The sequence below is a fragment of the Bufo gargarizans genome, chromosome 4 (genome assembly GCF_014858855.1).
Source record: "Bufo gargarizans isolate SCDJY-AF-19 chromosome 4, ASM1485885v1, whole genome shotgun sequence".
Taxonomy (NCBI): domain Eukaryota; kingdom Metazoa; phylum Chordata; class Amphibia; order Anura; family Bufonidae; genus Bufo; species Bufo gargarizans.
The window spans coordinates 201,650,714-201,672,474 of NC_058083.1; the positions used below are offsets into that span (position 1 = coordinate 201,650,714).

Here is a 21,761-nt window from a genome sequence, read left to right on the forward strand (position 1 = left end):
AGGGGAAACACATCTATGTGTCTATGGAAACAGTTGGATAGGGAGGTCGCTGGTGAGAGATTCCCTTTAATAGCAGTATTCCTCTGTATAGAACTGCAGGGATGCGGCATGCAAACAAAGGTGTGCTTGGCTAACCATATGTACTTCTGGACAATGAACACATGTCACTATACATTGGACTTTACACCTGAGGCTCCGTATGATGTGCTATAGGAAAGAAGACCAAAGGCTAGGGAACTCCTGAGGACAATCCTATAAAACAATGACATTGTATTCTCTATCTACAGTAAGAGAAGCTGATAATAGGCTGTTGTGGATTTCCACGCATCTAAAACTCCATTAGGTTGAGTTCACACGGGCGAGATTTCCGCGCGGGTGCAATGCGGGAGGTGAACGCATTGCACCCGCACTGAATCCTGACCCATTCATTTCAATGGGTCTGTGTACATGAGCGATGTTTTTTCACGCATCAGTTCTGCGTTGCGTGAAAATCGCAGCACGTTCTATATTCAGCGTTTTTCACGCAGCACTGGCCCCATAGAAGTGAATGGTGCTGCGTGAAAAATGTATTGCATCCGCAAGCAAGTGCGGGTGCGATGCGTTTTTCACTGATGGTTGCTAAGAGATGTTGTTTGTAAACCTTCAGCGTTTTATCACGCGCGTGAAAAACGCATCAAAACGCATTGCACCCGCGCGGAAAAAACTGAACAACTAAACGCAATTGCAGCCAAAACTGACTGAACTTGCTTGCAAAATAGTGCGAGTTTCACTGAACGCACCCTGAATGCATCCTGAGCCAATCTGTCACACCCGTGTGAACCCAGCCTTAGGCCTATTGCACACGACCGTATGGCTTTTTCAGTGTTTTGCGGTCCGTTTTTCATGGATCCGTTGTTCCGTTTTTTGTTTCCGTTGTGTTTCCGTTTCTGATCCGTTTTTCCGTTCCGTTTTTCCGTATGGCATATACAGTATACAGTAATTACATAGATAAAATTGGGCTGGGCATAACATTTTCAATAGATGGTTCAGGAAAAAACGGAACGGAAACGGAAGACATACGGATGCATTTCCGTATGTGTTCCGTTTTTTTTGCGGATCCATTGACTTGAATGGAGCCACGGACTGTGATTTGCGGCCAATAATAGGACATGTTCTATGTTAAAACGGAACGGAAAAACGGAAATACGGAAACGGAATGCATACGGAGTACATTCCGTTTTTTTTGCGGAACCATTGAAATGAATGGTTCCGTATACGGACCGTATACGGAACGCAAAAAACGGCCAGTAAACGGGAAAAAAAAACGGCCGTGTGCAATAGGCCTTAAGGCCTCTTTCACATGAGTGTGACGGATTGGCTCCGGATGCGTTCAGTGAAACTCACACCATTTTGCAAACAAGTTCAGCCAATTTTGCCTGCAATTGAGTTCAGTTGTTCCGTCTTTTCAGAGTGGGTGCAATGCGTTTTGATTTTTGGTTTTCACGCGCGTGATAAAAAACTGAAGGTGTACAAACAACATCTCCTAGCAACCATCAGTGAAAAACGCATTGCACCTGCACTTGCTTCCGGATGCAATGCGTTTTTCACTGAAGACCCATTCACTTCTATGTGGCCAGGGCTGCGTGAAAAACACAGATTATAGAACATGCTGCGTTTTTCACGCAACGCAGAACTGATGCGTGAAAAAAACCTCATGTACACAGACCCATTGAAATGAATAGGTCACGCATTGCACCCGCGCAGAAAACTCGCTCGTGTGAAAGGGGCCTAACTGTGGATTTATATTAGTATATTAGCAGGGACAGATTGGCCATAGATCCTACAGGGAAATTACCCGGTGGGCCGATGCCCAGGGGGCCACCTAAGCTCATATCGCCGCAGGCCAGTTACATAATGATCTGATGCCTAACGGCTGCAGTTGCTCTCCTGAACTCAACTGTATTACCATCCTCAGGACAGATGAATACTGTGGCGAGGGCGGCAGTATTTTGATTCTGCTGGGGCGGTACTTTGTGATGCACTACAGTATTGCAGGTCTTGTCTACTTCTGTTGGCCCTGCCTACTTCTGTTGCCCCGTCTCCGCCTACAACAGGGGGACACTTTTAGGGTTTTTTCCAGGACCACTTTAAGTTCCCAATCCACCCCCTGAAGTACAAAGATGGCTTTTGTGTCACTCCCACCTGCAAATAGAGCTCTCTTGCGAGCAGGGCCTTCACTCCAAGTGTTTCAGTTGTATATTAGCCGGTAACTTTGCGATGTCTTTTGATTTGTACATGAACCCTCTGAATTGTAAAGCGTTGCGGAATAGGGTGGCGCTATATAAATAAGGATTATGGTTAGTAGTATATAAGACACAATGTACAGATGCTGCACTGTGGTTATACTCTGGCAAGAGATTCCTTTTCCATAGATATTACATAGTAGCCAGCAGGATTTCTACACATCTCCTCAGTATGTGCCTCATATAATAGTCTATGAGGGGAATTTGCCATGTAAATAATGCAGCACTACTACCTCGATTTGTGAATGGGACCAAAAGGGCAACATCTGCGCATGGCGACCGGTAAATGCCAGCTCAGTTCATTCTGCGGGCTCCTGATGGGGTTAAATGATTGCTTTCTTTGTGCTATGATATATTAGAAAGGAACAGCTATATACCAGGAGACTACAGTCCTGTGATAAGCCCTCATCCAAGGCTACATGCACACGACCGTATGTGTTTTGTAGTCCGCATGGCATCCGTTTTTTTTGGCGGATCCATTGTAATAATGCCTAAATGTTGTCCGCAAACTAGAATAAAATAGGACATGCACTATTTTTTTGTGAAGCAACGGAACGGACATACTGATGCGGACAGCACACGATGTGCCGTCCGCATTTTTTGCGGACCCATTGAAATGAATGGGTCCGCATCATATCCGCAAAAAAAAACAGAATGGACACGAAAACAAAATACGGTCGTGTGCATGAGGCCTTATGATGAGCCATGGGAAGGTAATTGATGACAGCAGCCATACTTAGCTGATTGCATGATAAATGGTTCAAGGACTTCAGTAAAATGAAGATGGACATGAAAGGGATGTTCAGAAATATTAATACGGACTTTGACTAAACTCCAAGGATCAATGTTGTGTTAACCTCTATCTGTAGCCTGCACGGTAACACAAGAGAGCAAAAACCAATAAAGCAGTACAATAAACCTACGCTGTAACTGCAGAGAATGAATCGCTTTAGGCTTCTGCGCTAACAAAGAGTTAAGGAAAATGCACCGGCACCATGCGGCCACAATTTATACTGATCTCCAGTTGGCCGCTACTGCAAAAACATCAACCAATCAACAAATAGCGATTGAAGAGTTGCCATAGAAACCACAGGGCAACTAGGGAGAAATTCTAAAGTCAGCTTAACAAGCATGATGGGCGAGCATAATAAACTGCTCGCCTCCCCAAAAATCCCATAATGGATTAGAAACAAAGTAAACTATTCTGCCGGCAGTACGAAAAAGAGCTAAAAAAACATGTACCCTCTCCTGAATAATGCTGGCACAACAAGTGCACTGCAACTTAAATATAGTAAAGTGTGGGATAAAATACCCTGATAAAAATAAGACAAGACTACCACCCCACCATTTCCCACTAGTGTTACCTCATTCTCCTCTTTGGTCTCCTTGCTGGGAAGTCTCTGATACTCAGACTTCTCCCCCATGTTCTCCTGCTATTCCAACGACAGGACGGCCTCCCATGTGGAGGTCACCATGGAAGAAACCACCCTGAAGACATGAGGACAATTTTCAGTCACACAGTGAGATAAGCATCACCAGAGAGACATTCTGCTGACCCGAGCTTCTTCTCGGTGGAAATCATCTGAATGTTGTGAGGAGATGACAGCAGAGAGCGCCGTATGTAAGGGGACCGTCCGCAGCCGCTAAGACAGCACAGGCTGGCAGCTACACTTGCACAAAGGTTGCATGTTTCACAGTCAGGCAGATGCTAGAAGCTCTATTCTGGCCATTACAACAATGTTTCTTCCATCAAGGACGCTGGACCACGAGTGTAGCAATGAAGGAGAAGCAGAACTACTGTAGGCAGCATTGTATTCCAGTGACAGACATCCTATGTGACACTGGCAGAGGCAGCGTCAGGGTGCTAGTGCAGCGAGGGATGCTGGCATGCTAGAACAATCTGAAAAGTGCTCCTAGGAGGTCCATCTATATGACAGATGCAAGTGACCATCCAAAAGGCTGTCGCAGTTCTGCACTGCAGCGTCACCCCCCACCACCACCTCCACCACGGCTGGGCACAACATTCACCCTCCTTCTCTCTGTGTCAGTGCCAGCAACTCCTTTCTGTCTCCACCTCTCACTGCAGATTAGTGAAGGTTGAGCAGAGCCTCCCAACCCAGCAGCAACCACCCAGAGCACATCTGCCGGGCAGCACCACCCCCACATCCATGCATCCTCATGATAATAAGAAGGAAGGAGGGTGAGCATGGGGATGCTGAGCAAAGTGAGCTCCAGTGTCTCCTGCCGGCCACTCTGCACCTTTACTCTCCACAGATGTATGTGTACTGAGGAGAAAATGGAGAAGATCCTACACAAAGCAAAAATAACATAAGCGTAGCGGACATTTGTAAAATGATTACATTAATGGCTTTAATAGTGACAATGACAGACATCTGTAATGTGCTTCTCTCACAGGGACTCTCAGCACAGGGATTGTTGTGGAGCTGGGGTGACCCCCTGGAAGTCAGTGGCTGCCAGATAGGTGTCAGCCCCTACACACTAGGGGCAATTCCATAGGAAGCCAGTTTTTCTATTTGTATATTTTTGGACTGTGGGTCAGAGGAAACCCATGGGTAGAACATGCAAGGTCCATGCAGATGTCCCTGATCAGATTCAAACTCAGGACCCCACCGCTGCACTAATATGTATTGTATGAAACGTGAACACACTGTCCAAACTATACCATTATAACACAGTTTTTCAGGAAAACGCTACCGTTGTTCATGGAGCTCTGGATAGAAAAGGAAATCTAAAGGAAGGATGACTTCTTCCTGCTGGATCCACCTCTGACTTTTGGCTCAAAAAACTGCATCACAAACTATAGTAACATTTTCACAAAAGATGTGGTGTGAAATCACCCCTAGGCCCCTTGCAGAGAAGCGTGCCCGGATGCGTTGCATCTGCGATCAGGGAAAATCGTGCGAGTAGGTACGCAATTGCAGTCAGTTTTGACTGCGATTGCGTTCCTGATGTTCAGTTTTTATCGCGAGAGTGCAATGCGTTTTAGCATGCGCATGATAAAAAAAACTGAGTGTGGTACACAGACCCGGACTTCTTCGCTGAAGTTCAGGTTTGGGTTAGGTGTTCTGTAAATTTTATTATTTTTACTTCTAACATGGTTATAAGGGAAAATAATAGCATTCTTAATACAGAATGCTTACTAAAACTTACTGAAATTGAGGAGTTAAAAAAAATAAAATTAAATTAACTTACCTCATCTACTTGATTGCGCAGCCGGCATCGTCTTCCTTCTTGTTCTTTCAGGACCTGCCAAAGGACCTTTGATGACTTAAACGGGCTCACCACATGGTGAGAGAGCGGTGACGTCAGCGCAGGTCCTGCTGAATGAAGATAGAAATCTTCCATCAGCAGGACCTGTGCTGACGTCACCGAAGGTCCTTTTCTAGCCAGGTTCTGCAAGAAGAAGAAGAAAGAAGATGAGCCCGGCTGCGCGATCAAGTGGATGAGGTGAGTTACATATTTATTTATTTTTAACCCCACAATGGACCTTTTACTTAGCATTCTGAATTAAAGAATGCAATTATTTTCCATTATAACCATGTTATAATGGAAAATAATAAATCAAATGGGGTCCTGGGTAACTCATCCCTCGTCTCCTTAGCAACCATGTGTGAAAATAGCATTGCATCCGTACATTGCATCCGGATGCTTGCGATTTTCATGTAGCCCCATCAATTTCTATGGGCCCTGCATTGCGTGAAAAATGCAGAATATAGAGCATGCTGCGATTTTCACGCAACGCACAAGTGATGCATGAAAATCACTGCTCATCTGAACAGCCCCATTGAAGTAAATTGGTCCTGGATTCAGCGCGGGAAGCAATGCGTTCACCTCACGCATTACACCAGCGCGGAATTATCACCGTCTGAAAGGGGCCTTAGGGGATGTTCACACTCTAGGAATGCAGGTTGGAAAACATGCCCAAATCATCATCAAAAATCTGCAGTGTGGGTTGCCCAGCTTTTTCTCGCCCCTTTCCACAATTTGGAACAGACGGCCCATTAAAGAAATGCCTATTCTTGTCCAAAAAACGGTGTCCGCATCTTTTGCGGCCCTGTTGAAGTGAATGGGTCTGCACCGAGCTGCATTTTATGTAGAACCAAACCACGGTCGTGTGCAAGAGGCCTAACTTTTATTAACTCCTTTTAACAAGCCTTGGATATTTGGCTTAGTTACTTTCCCCTGTCATGTTCCAAGGTTTGTTAAAAAGTCAGACTTTGACTCATAGGGAGCCACTTCCAGATGGTGGCGCTACAGAGATAGTACTCTTTCCATCAGAGATATGTCTTTGTGCATCAACACAGGAAAGAGGTAAATAGTGCAACATGTACAATAGTTCCCCTTCTTCCAATCAAACACTGTGTACTCCCAAACTCTATATGTTCCAAGTCATCCCAAAACTGTTTCAAGTCCTTTTTTAACCTGTTCGCACATAGCCATGTCATCACTGGGATCAGAGAACAGACATTCCTGCCTGGCAATGGCAAGTACAGGTGCAGCCCAGCATGGACTCTGAAGCCAGGCAGCACTGTGTATGGGAATTTTTACAATTCCCGCTTGTGCCTTATATAGTGCTGTCAGCAGTTTTGTGGGCTCAAAACTACTTACGACCGGTGTGTGTTTTGCGGTCCGCAAATTGTGGAATTGCAAAACACGGATGGCGTTTGCAGAACGGCGCAGGACAGGCAATGATATAACCTGCCTATTCTTCTCCGCAAAATGCAACACCTCCCATACCCTAGTTTAACGGCGGCGCCCGCTCTGCTACGTGACGTCAGCTAATTCATTCAAGCCACGCACCTGGAATCTTCAATTCGTCAGGCTGAAATCTTGCGCAGGCGCAGTACCGCCTACTGCCTGTGCGATCCAACTGCTCCTGAGGGCAACAGCCTCAAAGCTGTCACTGGGCATGCGCTGAGCCCAGTGACGTCTTCTTATCGCTGTTGCTCTCAGGAGCGGTTGGATTGAACAGGTGCGGGCAGAAGGAGGTACTGCGCCTGTGTGAGATTTCAGAAGGACGAATTGAAGATTCCAGGTGCGTGGCATAAATGAATCAGTTGACGTAGCAGAGGGGGCGGCACACTAGGGTATGGGACGATACTGCATAACGAGGAGGCGTGCTTGGGCTCTAATTAAAGGCGGTCTAGGCACTGCAGGGGGGCGTTACTGGGCTCAGAGGGTGAAGAATAACGCCCCTCTGGGCACATTCAGGGTTCATTTGCATAATACAAAGATCACTTTTTTTGCAAAATGAAGCATGAATATAAGAAAGAAAACAATGCAGGAGATCAGGTATTTTATTAAACATGGCAATGGTGAGAGCTTAATATGGAAAAACCAGGTGATAGATTCCCTTTAAAGAAGGTCTCAAGGTGCCCCATACTTTAAGTTTGAAAGCACTGTGGCTTAGTGGTTTGCAGTGCTGGAATCCTATGTTCAAATCCAACCAAGGACAGCATCCCCACGTGTCACGAGAAAACAATCTTAGAATGGCTTGGATCAGTAAAAGCATAACAAAGTTATTACCACGTAAAGTGACACAATAGATTGGAAAAATGGGGCTTCGGCATATGGCCCAAAGAGGCATAGAAACATAGAATGTGTCGGCAGATAAGAACCATTTGGCCCATCTAGTCTGCCCAATATACTGAATACTATGGATAGCCCCTGGCCCTATCTTATATGAAGGATAGCCTTATGCATATCCCATGCATGCTTAAACTCCTCCACTGTATTTGCAGCTACCACTTCTGCAGGAAGGCTATTCCATGCATCCACTACTCTCTCGGTAAAGTAATACTTCCTGATATTACTTTTAAACCTTTGCCCCTCTAATTTATAACTATGTCCTCTTGTAGCAGTTTTTCTTCTTTTAAATATTCTCTCCTCCTTTACCTTGTTGATTCCCTTTATGTATTTAAAGGGAGTCTGCCACCAGATTGTGACCTTATAGACCGCTTACATAGCGCTCTAGCATAGCAGTCTATGATTCTAATGGTACCTTTGATGTGTGCTTCTGAAGTTCCCCCAAGGCAAAAACGGACTTTTATTCAAGGGATCGCAAGTGCCCAGGGCGGGGTTCACCTTGTTGGAGCCCAGGCTGTTCTGCCTCTTTTCGCCATATCCCCGCCCCAGCCTCTTCCTCTGCCCGCCCCGCTTTTCCTTTGCATCCTCTTTCTCTGCAGCCGGATCCCGCGCCTGCGCTATCCATTGCTTGACCGGGGCATGCGCACGGCGATGCCCATTGTGGGCACGGCATCGCAGTAGCTACTACGCATGCGCCGGCCAACGGCGAGAAACAGCGGCGAGGAGGCGGACCAGATACACCCACAATGGGCATCGCAGTGCGCATGCCCCGGCCAAGCAATGGATAGCGCAGGCGCGGGATTCGGCTGCAGAGAAGGAGGGCGCAAAGGAAGAGCGGGACGGGCAGAGGAAGAGGCTGGGGCGGGGATATGGCGAAAAGAGGCAGAACAGCCTGGGCTCCAACAAGGTGAACCCCGCCCTGGGCACTTGCGATCCCTTGAATAAAAGTCAGTTTTTGCCTTAGGGGAACTTCAGAAGCACACATCAAAGGTACCATTAGAATCATAGACTGCTATGCTAGAGCGCTATGTAAGCGGTCTATAAGGTCACAATCTGGTGACAGACTCCCTTTAAAAGTTTCTATCATATCCCCTCTGTCTCATCTTTCTTCCAAGCTATACATGTTAAGGTCCTTTAATCTTTCCTGGTAAGTTTTATCCTGCAATCCATGTACCAGTTTAGTAGCTCTTCTCTGAACTCTCTCCAAAGTATCAATATACTTCTGGAGATATGGTCTCCAGTACTGAGGACAATACTCCAAATGAGGTCTCACTAGTGCTCTGTAGAGCGGCATGAGCACCTTCCTCTTTCTACTGGTAATGCCTCTCCCTATACACCCAAGCATTCTGCTAGCATTTCCTGCTGCTCTATGACACTGTCTGTCTACCTTTAAGTCTTCTGAAATAATGAGCCCTAAATCCCTTTCCTCAGATACTGAGGTTAGGACTGTATCACTGATTTTATATTCTGCTCTTGGGTTTTTACTCCCCAGGTGCATTATCTTGCACTTATCAACATTAAATTTTAGTTGCCAGATTTTTGACCATTCCTCTAGTTTTCCTAAGTCCTTTTCCATTTGGTGCATCCCTCCAGGAACATCAACCCTGTTACAAATCTTTGTGTCATCAGCTTTTGCTGGAAGGGGTTAATTACTGGGGCATAAGAGGCATGTGGTGTACAGCCCTAGAAGCTCTCAGTATGAGAGAGGGCAATAACATGATTAGGCTACTTTCACACTAGTGTTAATATTTTCCGGTATTAAGAGCTGTCATAGGGTCTCAATACTGGAAAAAAACGCTTCCGTTTTGTCCCCATTCATTGTCAATGGGGACAAAATGTAACTGAACAGAACGCAGTGCACCAAAATACATTCCGTTCCATTCTCATACCGGAGAGCAAACTAATTTGACACAATAGAAAATGGATCCGTCCCTCATTGACTTTCAATGAAGTTCATGACAGATCCGTCTTGGCTATGTTACAGATAATACAATCAGATCCATTCAGAATGGATGCAGACGGTTGTATTATCAGTAACGGAGGCGTTTTCGCTGATCCCTGCCGTATCCAGTAAAACAGCTAGTGTGAAAGCAGCCTTACCCCACAGCTGGCAGACATTTATCCAAGTGTATAGAGAGGTCCTCCACAAAATCACCACTTTATATCTGCACTGCAATATGCCAGTAGCAGCCGCTTGAGTGTTTTTCCAGGATTTTGATACTGATGGTCACCAGTATCAAATCGGCATGGGTTCCAACTTCCAGTATCCCTGACCAGTGAACATATGCGGGCTGCCATCTTTTTTCACAAGTCCGGCGAGGCGCAGGCAAGTCCTTACTTGTGCCTGTGCGCGAACAGGTCTGAAAACAAGTGCAGTCAGCGGGAGCAGCCAGTTCCGAGAACAGCCACCGGGGGCCTTCATTGCTATGTGGGGGCAAATTACTTTGTGGGGGCAGTGTGGGGGGAAATTACTATGTGGGGGCAGTGTGGGGGGAAATTACTATGTGGGGCAGTGTGGGGGGAAATTACTATGTGGGGGCAGTGTGGGGCAAATTACTATGTAGGGGAAATTACTGTGTGGGGGCAAACTACTATATGGGGGCAGTTTGGGGGAAATTACTGTGTGGGGGCAAATTACTATGGGGGATTACTATATGGGGCAGTGTGTTGCAAATTACTATATGGAGCTTCAGAGCAGGATGAGCTTCGACAACTGTTCACATGGTGCGGTGCTGCACAGGGGCCACAGCGCTGGTGGTCGCCGTGCAGCGCCGTGTGAATTTAGGTTAGGACCCACTCATTGAGGCGACCTTGGCGTGGTGAGTGGGCTTATACCTTTTGATCAAAATGTACACTAATGCCTCATTTAGCGTGTAGCATGGAGGTAGTACACATGCGCTATTTAGTGCTGTCTCCTGCAGATATGCAGGGATGAGATCATAGCATTTGCAGTGGATGTGCGATCCATTTCTTCTTTTTTTCTCCAATTGTTCATTACTATATGGGGGAGTTGCTATTGGGGAGGCACTATAGGGGCAATGCTATTATTTTTTGGGACCCTATACAGGGATTATTGCCTGGAGCACAATAGAGAGTGGTATTATTACTCGGGGCACTCTAGGGGACATTATAGCTGCTGTGGACACTATAGGAACATTTGGGGTAATTTATCAAACTGGTGAAAAGTAGAACTGGCTTAGTTGCCCATAGCAGCCAATCAGATTCCACCTTTCATATTTGACAGCTCTTTGGGAAATCCAGTTCTACTTTACACCAGTTTGATAAATGACTCCAATTATGTCTATTACGGTCACTATTTTTTCAGCAGTACAGTATCTGGGGCATTGGGGGGCACAACGAGCACAGTATTAGGGGTGGCAGCAGGATGACACTGTGGGGACACCAGGGTGAGGAGGTTGATGGAAAAATTGAGAAATCTAACGTGTCTGTGTTACAAACTGTAGAGACGAGATGTGGCTGAAAGAATTTGTCATGGTGGTCTGGGTCAAATGGCGGAGAAGAGGAAAGAGAAGGTCTACATGACAGGAGATGTCACTGGATGTAAGAGGTATGTGGTGCTGTATTCTCCTCCAAGTCTTTTTTATTATAATTATATGTATTTTAAATTTGGCAACCAATTTTTCAGATTAGGTACCCAATTTGGAGTATTATTATTTTTTGTCTGAAGATGTCATATGGCCTAGGAAGAGACTGTGGTGCTTATGAAGCACCGCAGCCTCTTCATACAACTAAACTAAAATGGAGGGAGGGGCCCAAGTTGGGTAGACAGCCCCGGGCCTATCATGCACTTAATCCGCCCCTGCAATCAGCTGCATGACTGCAGACTGCAGTGCTCCCTGAGTGCTAAGGCCTCCTAGGCCAAGTGACATCACATCCATCGGTCACAAGGCCTAGATGCAGCTCAGTCCCATTCAAGTGAATTGGGACTGAAATGTGATACCAAGCACCACAGTTACCAATGAGTGAAGCTGTGGAGGCCGTTGCTGGAGCTTCGCCTGATCAGCCGATCTCATACTGGTCCCCTATCCTGTAGGTCATTAATGTGAAAATCCTGGAGAAGACCTCGAGGTTACCAAGAAAACATGCAATATGCTCCACCCTGGCTCTTAGCTTTTTCTTCTTTTATTGTGACATCCTGTTCTTCGTTCGTTTCAGCTTATTATTCCGTTTTATTCTTCTTCTCCGCCCCCCTTCTTCTATACGCTCCTCCTTCTACAGTTTTGGGGTTAGAAACGCCAAACTTTCCACACTTCTTCGACCTATAGTGAGGTAAGTTGCTTGTGCTTTAATAAGCGATCCCACCCTCCGGGCCCCTGCGGCGGACCACTGAAGACCCCTTTTTTGCAAATGACTTTGACAGGGAAAATTTTCAAATCGCTCCCACTCGCACAGTTTTGAAGCTACACTCCCCAGACTCGGACCACATATTGTTGGTTTCAACCCGAATAAAAGGGTAAATTTTGAGGGGGCACCCAAAGTGGGCGGAGCTAGAAACAGCCAATGAAAATTTTGCTATTTTCTATATGATACTCCTCCCACAGTTTTAGGAGTACAATTACAAAACTTTGCACACTTGTTTGGCACATACCCGAATAGGTTGCTTCTGCTTTGTTAACCGATCCCACCCTCCGGGCCCCTGGCCACTCCTACAGCTTTGAAGGTAAACTCACCAAACTTGGGTCACTTAGTCAAGTGGGCGGAGCCACAAACAACCAATCAGTTTTTCCCTATTGACTTCAATAAGAAAATTTAAATTGCTGCAGGTCATTCTCACAGTATTTAAGCCAGAATACCCAAACTTGGCACCGTGGCTCACTGGGTGACTGAGGTTAAAATTGATTTAAAAAGTGGGCAGAGTTTACAATGGCCAATCAAATTTCAGTCATTTGTTTAAATGGGAAAATTTAAAACTGCCACTGCTCTTAGACTGTTAATGGCAGGGTCCTCAAACTTGGCACAGTTGGTCACTGGAGAACTGGGATTAAAATTCTGAAAAGTGGACAGTGCCCAAAACAACCAATCTGATACATTTGATTGATTTAAAAAAATGTCATGGACCTCAAATATCACAAATGTGGTCATTGGGTGTTTCCACTTCAAAGTTAAAAAAGGTGGGCAGAGCTCATTGATTTTCAATAGAAAACAATAAAACTGCTGCCATTTTTACACGTTAAATGCCATAATTCCCAAACCTTAAAGTGTTAGTCACTGGGTGACTGTGGTTCACAATTAGGAAAAAAAAGGGGCGGAGCAACAACAGCCAATCAGATTTCAGCCACTGACCTTAATGAAAAAAGATAAACTGCTGCTATTATCACAGTTTAAATGCCAAGTGTCCCAAACAAGGCACAATTACTTACTGGGTGACTGAAGTAAAAATGTAGGAAAAGTGGGTGGCACCTAAAACAGCCAATCAGATTTCACCTATTGACTTTAATGTAAAGCTTTCAAATACTGCCATTCTCACAGTTTTAAAGCCAGAGGCCAATCACGTTCCAGCCATTCGTTTTATATGGGAAAATTTTAAGGGAACCCGTCACCTCTACTATGCTACCCTCACTGAGCGTTTCTAAATGTTCATTGTGTTACCCTAAACATATAAATGACACTTTTATTTTCATTTGCAGACGAATTCATGAAGTATTATGCATTTTTGTACTTCCCGCCTTTTATGCAAACTAACATAAAAGAGTCATATCTTACTTGTGTGACCAGAGAAGAGTCATATTTTCAAGCTCTGACTCATCCCAGGTTAATTTGCATATGTATCAAATCGTTTTTTTACACAATAAAAGCACACAGAGCTATGGGGACTGGGTATTGCGGATGTGCTAGCAGCCATCTAGCAACCCATGTCCTCAGCTCTATACCCAAAATCCCGGTGACAGGTTCCCTTTAAATTGCCGCCACTCTTAGGCCCCTTTCACACGGGCGAGTTTTCCGTGCGGGTGCGATCCGTGCGGCGAACGTATGGCACCCGCACTAAATCCTGACCCATTCATTTCTATGGGGCTGTGCACATGAGCGATGTTTTTAACGCATCACTTGTGCGTTCAGTTGAAATCGCAGCATGCTCTATATTTTCCGATTTTGACGTGACGCAGGCCCCATAGAAGTGAATGGGGTGTGTGAAAATCGGATGGCATCCGCAAGCAAGTACGGATGCCGTGCGAATTTGCACGCATGGTTGCTAGGAGACCATCGGGATGGAGACCCGATCATTATTATTTTCCCTTATAACATGGTTATAAGGGAAAATAATAGCATTCTGAATACAGAATGCATAGTAAACCAGCGCTAGAGGGGTTAAAAAAAAATAAAAAATAATTTAACTCACCTTAGTCCACTTGCTCGCGAAGCTGGCATCTCCTTGTGTCTCCGCTGCTGATGAACAGGACCTGGGGTGAGCTGCTCCATTAAATAGAGCTTAAGGACCTTCGATGACGTCACTCCGGTCATCACATGGTCTTTTACCATGGTGAATCACCATGGTAAAAGATCATGTGACGTACCATGTGATGACCGGAGTGACGTCATCGAAGGTCCTTAACCTGTATTTAATGGAGCAGCTCACCCCAGGTCCTGTTCATCAGCAGCGGAGACACAAGGAGATGCCGGCTTCGCGAGCAAGTGGACTAAGGTGAGTTAAATTATTTTTTATTTTTTTTTAACCCCTCTAGCGCTGGTTTACTATGCATTCTGTATTCAGAATGCTATTATTTTCCCTTATAACCATGTTATAAGGGAAAATAATACAATCTTCAGAACATCAATCCCAAGCCCGAACTTCTATGAAGAAGTTCGGGTTTGGGTACCAAACATGCGCGATTTTTCTCACGCGAGTGCAACGCATGACAATGTTTTGCACTTGCGCAGAAAAAATCGCGCATTTTCCCGCAACGCACCCGGCTCTTATCCGGGCAAAAAAACTCACGCCCGTGTGAAAGAGGCCTTAGACTGTTAATGGCAGGGTCCTCAAATTTGGCACAGTCAGTCATTGGGTGACTTGGGTTCAAATTTTAATAAACCAGGTTAAACAGACTTTGCTTATAGCTCTAGCGTTTTCAAGCCAACATCCTGTGGTTTCTTCAGAAACGACACCATCTATTCACCTGAAAACCTGGCATGACCGCTACACAGTGCATTGAGCTTGCTGCTTCCGGGATGGTCCGCTCCGATGGCTGCTGAGAACAGCTGATTGGGACTCATCTGATACTGTGCAGACATTTAAACCTGTGTCACATATATCCAGCCGTCTATTATTGGGCACGTTTTTATATTTTGAGGGTCATCAGTTGTGATACCGGATGTCTCCCTAGGCCCAAAAAATAGAACAGGTACAAATCTTTCCATTATACTTTTTCTCTGTTTCCATTTCACTCCTGACTTTGGGTTATAAAAACCAATGAAAACCGCTGACCAAAATAATGTCATGTATAAGAAGCTGATTTAGAAATCCTGTTGGAAATACATGAGCCAAGTGTATTACAGAGGCTCATGCTGGATCTGGTCTGCCTAGAAACTTCTATCTAACTTTATACTATTGGCTGGCTTACTCTAATTTTACTTTTAATTTACTGTAGGACGGCATATTTGGCACTAGATGTCAGCACCTGTGAAAAATGCAAAACATAAGGTTAGGTTCACATGGAATATCATGGCGGAGGCTTAGAGACAGATTTTCTGCAGGTTTTTTAGTCAAAGCCAGATCCTGGCGGATCCATTTCTGGCTTTGGCCGAAAAAAATCTGCTGGAAAATCTGTCTCAAAAGCTCCTCCAAAACAACTCTGTGTGAACCTACCCTAACGTTGCAAGCCTATATCTATCTGTCTATGGCTCGCTCTAAAAAGCTCATGAATTCCTGCATGGTACAAGCTGTACACCATATAACTGTATACACTAACCTTGCCCCTTGTATGCACTGTGCTGTACCCCATATACCTGTATACACTGTGCTGTACCCCATATACCTGTATACACTGACCCAGCATCCTGTATACACTGTGCTGTACCCCATATACCTGTATACACTGTGCTGTACCCTATATACCTGTATACACTGTGCTGTAACGCATATACCTGTATACACTGAGCCAGCATCCTGTATACACTGTGCTGTACCTCATATACCTGTATACACTGAGCCAGCATCCTGTATACACTGTGCTGTACCCCATATACCTGTATACACTGAGCCAGCATCCTGTATACACTGTGCTGTACCCCATATACCTGTAGACACTGTGCTGCACCCCATATAGCTGTATACACTGTGCTGTACCTCATATACCTGTATACACTGTGCTGTACCCCACATACCTATATACACTGCCCCTGCATACACTTTGCTGTACCCCATACACCTGTATACACTGCCCCTTGTGTACACTGTGCTGTACCCCATATACCTGTATACACTGCCCCCTGTATACACTGTGCTGTACCCCATATAACTGTATATGCTGTGCTGTACTGCATATACCTGTATACACTGACCCAGCATCCTGTATACACTGTGCTGTACCTCATATACCTGTATACACTGACCCTGCAACCTGTATACACTGTGCTGTACCGGATATACCTGTATACACTGCCCCTGCCCCCTGTATACACTATACTGTACCCCATATACCTGTATACACTGACCCAGCATCCTATATACACTCTGCTGTACCGGATATACCTGTATACACTGACCCTGCACCCTTTATACACTGTGCTGTACCGGATATACCTGTATACACTGTGCTGTACCGGATATACCTGTACACACTGACCCTGCATACACTGTGCTGTACCGGATATACCTGTATACACTGTGCTGTACCGGATATACCTGTACACACTGATCCTGCATACACTGTGCTGTACTGGATATAGCTGTATACACTGACCCTGCACCCTGTATACATTGTGCTGTACTGGATATACCTGTATACACTGACCCTGTATACACTGTGTTGTACCGGATATACCTGTATACACTGACCCTGCATCCTGTATACATTGTGCTGCAGGCGCTGATGAGTGAAAGCCCCGTTCAGCCCTTACGCCCTGGCTTGGGCCACATTACTATAAGGAGGCATTACTATAATGCATGAGGGCAACACAGAGACATTATACAGTATAATGCCTCCTTGTAGCCCCCATACAGTATAATGCCTCCTTGTAGCCCCCATACAGTATAATGTCTCCTTGTAGCCCCCATACAGTATAATGCCTCCTTGTGGCCCCCATAAAGTATAATGTCTCCTTGTGGCCCACATACAGTATAATGCCTCCTTGTGGCCCACATACAGTATAATGCCTCCTTGTAGCCCCCATACAGTATAATGCCTCCTTGTAGCCCCCATAAAGTATAATGTCTCCTTGTGGCCCACATACAGTATAATGCCTCCTTGTGGCCCACATACAGTATAATGCCTCCTTGTAGCCCCCATACAGTATAATGCCTCCTTGTGGCCCACATACAGTATAATGCCTCCTTGTAGCCCACATACAGTATAATGCCTCCTTGTAGCCCCCATAAAGTATAATGTCTCCTTGTGGCCCACATACAGTATAATGCCTCCTTGTGGCCCACATACAGTATAATGCCTCCTTGTAGCCCCCATAAAGTATAATGCCTCCTTGTAGCCCCCACAAAGTATAATGTCTCCTTGTAGCCCCCATACAGTATAATGCCTCCTTGTAGCCCCCACAAAGTATAATGTCTCCTTGTAGCCCCCATAAAGTATAATGTCTCCTTGTGGCCCACATACAGTATAATGCCTCCTTGTAGCCCCCACAAAGTATAATGTCTCCTTGTAGCCCCCATAAAGTATAATGTCTCCTTGTGGCCCACATACAGTATAATGCCTCCTTGTGGCCCACATACAGTATAATGCCTCCTTGTAGCCCCCATACAGTATAATGCCTCCTTGTGGCCCACATACAGTATAATGCCTCCTTGTAGCCCCCATACAGTATAATGCCTCCTTGTAGCCCCCATAAAGTATAATGCCTCCTTGTAGCCCCCATAAAGTATAATGTCTCCTTGTGGCCCCCATACAGTATAATGCCTCCTTGTAGCCCCCACAAAGTATAATTTCTCCTTGTGGCCCCCATACAGTATAATGCCTCCCTGTAGCCCCCATAAAGTAAGGAGACATTATACTGTATTGGGGCAACAACTTGTAACCCCCATACAGTATAATGTCTCCTTGTAGCCCCCATAAAGTATAATGTCTCCTTGTAACCCCCATACAGTATAATGTTTCCTTGTAGCCTTTATAAGACAGCAGGCCTGGGATGCCCGAGGACCAGACAGGACAGTGGAAGTGAACAGAGTCAGTCAGAAAATTTCCTGCATGTTTTGAGTGTTTTTATTTCTAAATAGGTATTTATCCGAATATATATATATTGCTATAGCAATAAACTTCTTAATATTGTTATTGTGAGAATTTTTTTAATCGCCTAAACATAGATGCCATGCAGGTAAAAACTGCTGAGTTTTCACCACTTGCACGTGTGCCATAGCCCCTTCAATCAGCTGACTGGCGGGCTACCGATAGTTCAACCCCTACTGACTGAATATTGATGATCTATCATCTATATCACAAAACCGGAATACCCCTTTAAAGGGGTTGCCCAACTTTGGGGTGCCTTTCAGCTAGATCTCTCCAAGTCGCGGGAACTGCATAGGGAGCATACAACCCCATACGATACTTGCTTTCTGGTCCCATTTGTCAACATCTGGCTTGACAAGAGTCAGGTGGGTCAGGTGCAATCACTGGTTGTGGCGGTGACATGTCTTCCAAGCATCATGTGACCCACTGACTTGATGCATAGGGAACACATGACTTTTGCAGCCGGTCTTTGGGTTAATGGGCAGGACCACAACATGGCAGCAGCAGCGGGGGACCGTTGATGTGACAAGTATGTATAATATATGGTAGAACTTAAAATCTAAAATAGAAAATCTGGTCTGAATAAGGTTTGGACTACACAGTGACATGACTATTGGGATGTCGCAATCTGAGGCTACTTTCACATCTGCGTTTTTGCTGGATCTGGCATGGGATAAGCAAAAACGCATCCGGTCCATAATATAACCGGCTGCATCCGCTGATCCGATTGTTTTATCTCTAAAATGAACAAGACAACATGTCCGAAAAGATCTGTCTTGTTCAGTATCCCACAATGCACACAAAAACGTTGCTTTGTGTCCGGCGTGGGAACGCAACAAAACGGAAAGGAATGCATTCTGGTGTACTTTGCTCCAGCTTGTTCAGTTCTGTCCCCAATGACAATAAATGGGGACAAAAATGAAGCGTTTTCCTTCAGTTTTGAGCTCCTCTGCCACAAAAAAGTTGCACACAGCTTTACCATGATAGACCACAATTTAGACAGACTTTTCTGCCACTTGGCTGTGTTTTTACTGCCAAATCACAGCTATACATTGTCCTGTGACGGCAAGTTGTACATTATAGTAGTCACACAAATGGTCTGACACTTTGCCGTGTAGCCCCAGCTTAGAGGGGATGGTCTTGTCAAAGTCTGGTTTTCTTGTCACAACTTCTCCTTCATGCCTAGTAACAGTCCCCATTCCTAATGCCTGGAAACAAGTACAGAACACATGCAGTACGCTCTTGCATTATGTGTGTTTGAATGCTTCAATATAATAATAATATAAGCGCACATACGACACAAGACCTTTGTACGCAGAAGTAGCGCAACGGGAACACCTTTCATTCCAGCTCTAATAAAACAAACTCCTCCAGCGTTACACTGAAAGGGTTAAAGTGAAGAGGAGGCTGCTTGACACAGGACAGTGCATGTCTTACCTCCAGCATGACATAACAGCAGCACAAACAAGCTGCTCTCTCAAACACGTGAGCGTGACACAGGAGTCTTAAAGGGACCATTAATGGACAAGCCGGAACATCACAGGGACACGCTATTAACCGCTTAACGCCCAGCGCTGTACATATACGCTGAGCCCGCCGGATCCGCGGCAGGGGGCGGCAGTCACTGATAGCCGGACCCCTGCTGTATGCGCTGGCATTGGTGAAATCACCGATGCCAGCGCATTAACCCCTGCACAGCCGCGGTCAGCACTGACCACGGCACATGCGAAGTTCGTGCAGGGAAGAAGCAGCCATCGGGTCCCTGCGCTGCTGTGATGGGGACCCGATACCCGATCGCAGGGAAGCCTTCCGGGAGAGCCTGTGAGATCCAGCCCCCTGGATCTCACAGGCAAGCAGACTGTAAGTGTATTACATTGTACACTTACAGCCAATGCTTTACAATACAGAAGTATTGTAAAGCATTGTAAAGGGGATCAGACTCCCAAAAGTTGAAGTCTTAGAGTGGGACCAAAAAAAATGTGATTTTTTTTTTTATTTCAAGTAAAAAAAATAATAATAATAAAGGAAAAAAATAAAAAGGGAAAAAAAGAAAAGTTAGACATATTAGGTATCGTCGTGTCCGTATCGGCAGACTCTATAAAAATATCACATAACCTAACCCCTCAGGTGAACACCATAAAAATAAAAACAGTGGTAAAAAAACATTTTTTTGTCACATTACATCGCTAAAAGTGTAACATAAAGCGATCAAAAAGGCATATGCACCCCAAAATAGTACCAATCTAACCTTCACCACATCCCGCAAAAATGAGCCCCTACCTAAGACAATCGCCCCCAAAAAAACTATGGCTCTCAGACTATAGAGACAATAAATGAAAGAAATCCAGCACTCCCAAAAATCTTTGCTGGTGATAGATTTATTGGTCACTCATATTAGGGTGACGCGCGGCGTTTCGGCACTCACAGTGTTTCTCTTCACAGTGCAACTGAAATTTACTTTCCAGGGTGTGACCTCTGTGAAGACTCAACAAGAGGCGTTCACTCACATTGTTGTTTATGTGTCTCCCCGGCAACGTGATATCATCACATGACCAGGGGTGGGTTATTTAAACCTGTTTTGTTTGTATGTTCTTCCACTCAGATTTTTTTTGTTTACAAAAATGCTTTTAATTTAAAAAGTAAAAATAAAATTGAAAAAGTAGACATATTTGGTATCGCCGCGTTCGTAACAACCTGCTCTATAAAAATACCAAATAACCTAACCACTGGGATAAACACCGTAAAAAAAAATAAATAATAATAATAATAATAATAATAAAAAATGGTGTAAAAAAGCCAATTTTTGGCACCTTGCATCACAAAAAGTGTAATAGCAAGCAATCAAAAATTCATATGCACCCCAAAATAGTGCCAATCAAACCGTCATCTCGTCCCGCAAAAATGATATCATACCTAAGGCTGGGTTCACACCTGAGCGGTTTACAGCGCGTTCCTACGCGCTGTAAAACGCTCATCAGGCAAGAACCAATGATTCCCTATGGGAATGGTTCTCACCTGAGCGTTTTACAGCGCGTACGATCGCGCTGTAAAGCGGCCGACGCCCCAAGAAGTACATGAGCTTCTTTGGGGTGTCTTGTCGTGCGTTCCCACCTACTGGTAAGTGAAAGGTCTGTGCGACGCATTGCTAAAGGACTGTCACTTACCAGTAGGAGGAGCTCCCGGCCGGTCACAGACATCGCAGCAGCAAGCAGGTAAGTATGAATCTTCTACTGTTGTACTATTGCTAAGTAACCATGGCAACCAGGGCTGCAGTAGCTTCCTGGTTGCCATGGTTACCGATCGGAGCCCCAGCGATTAAACTGGGACTCCGATCGGAACTCCGCTGCCACCAATGATGGGGGGGGGGGGAGCTTGATAAATGTGCCCCAGTGGTTATAACGTTATTGCCATGATAAGAACAGAGGGCTGACGATGCCAGAGTGCCAGACCCGCCATATGA

At 45.2% G+C, this 21,761-nt stretch overlaps 1 protein-coding gene across 4 annotated transcripts in view; it reads right to left on the reverse strand.

The window, feature by feature from the left end:
- Positions 1-21,761, reverse strand: part of TNK2 (tyrosine kinase non receptor 2) — a 228,482-nt gene that overhangs the window by 149,063 nt on the left and 57,658 nt on the right. The window contains exon 1 of one of the 4 annotated variants that reach the window (XM_044289990.1): positions 3,647-4,301. The exons of the other annotated variants lie outside the window; for them this stretch is intronic. Coding sequence (XP_044145925.1) covers positions 3,647-3,706 — 60 coding nt within the window. The 5' untranslated portion in view covers positions 3,707-4,301. Of the gene's footprint in view, positions 1-3,646; positions 4,302-21,761 lie in introns of those variants that run through there. 4 annotated transcript variants of the gene reach the window in all.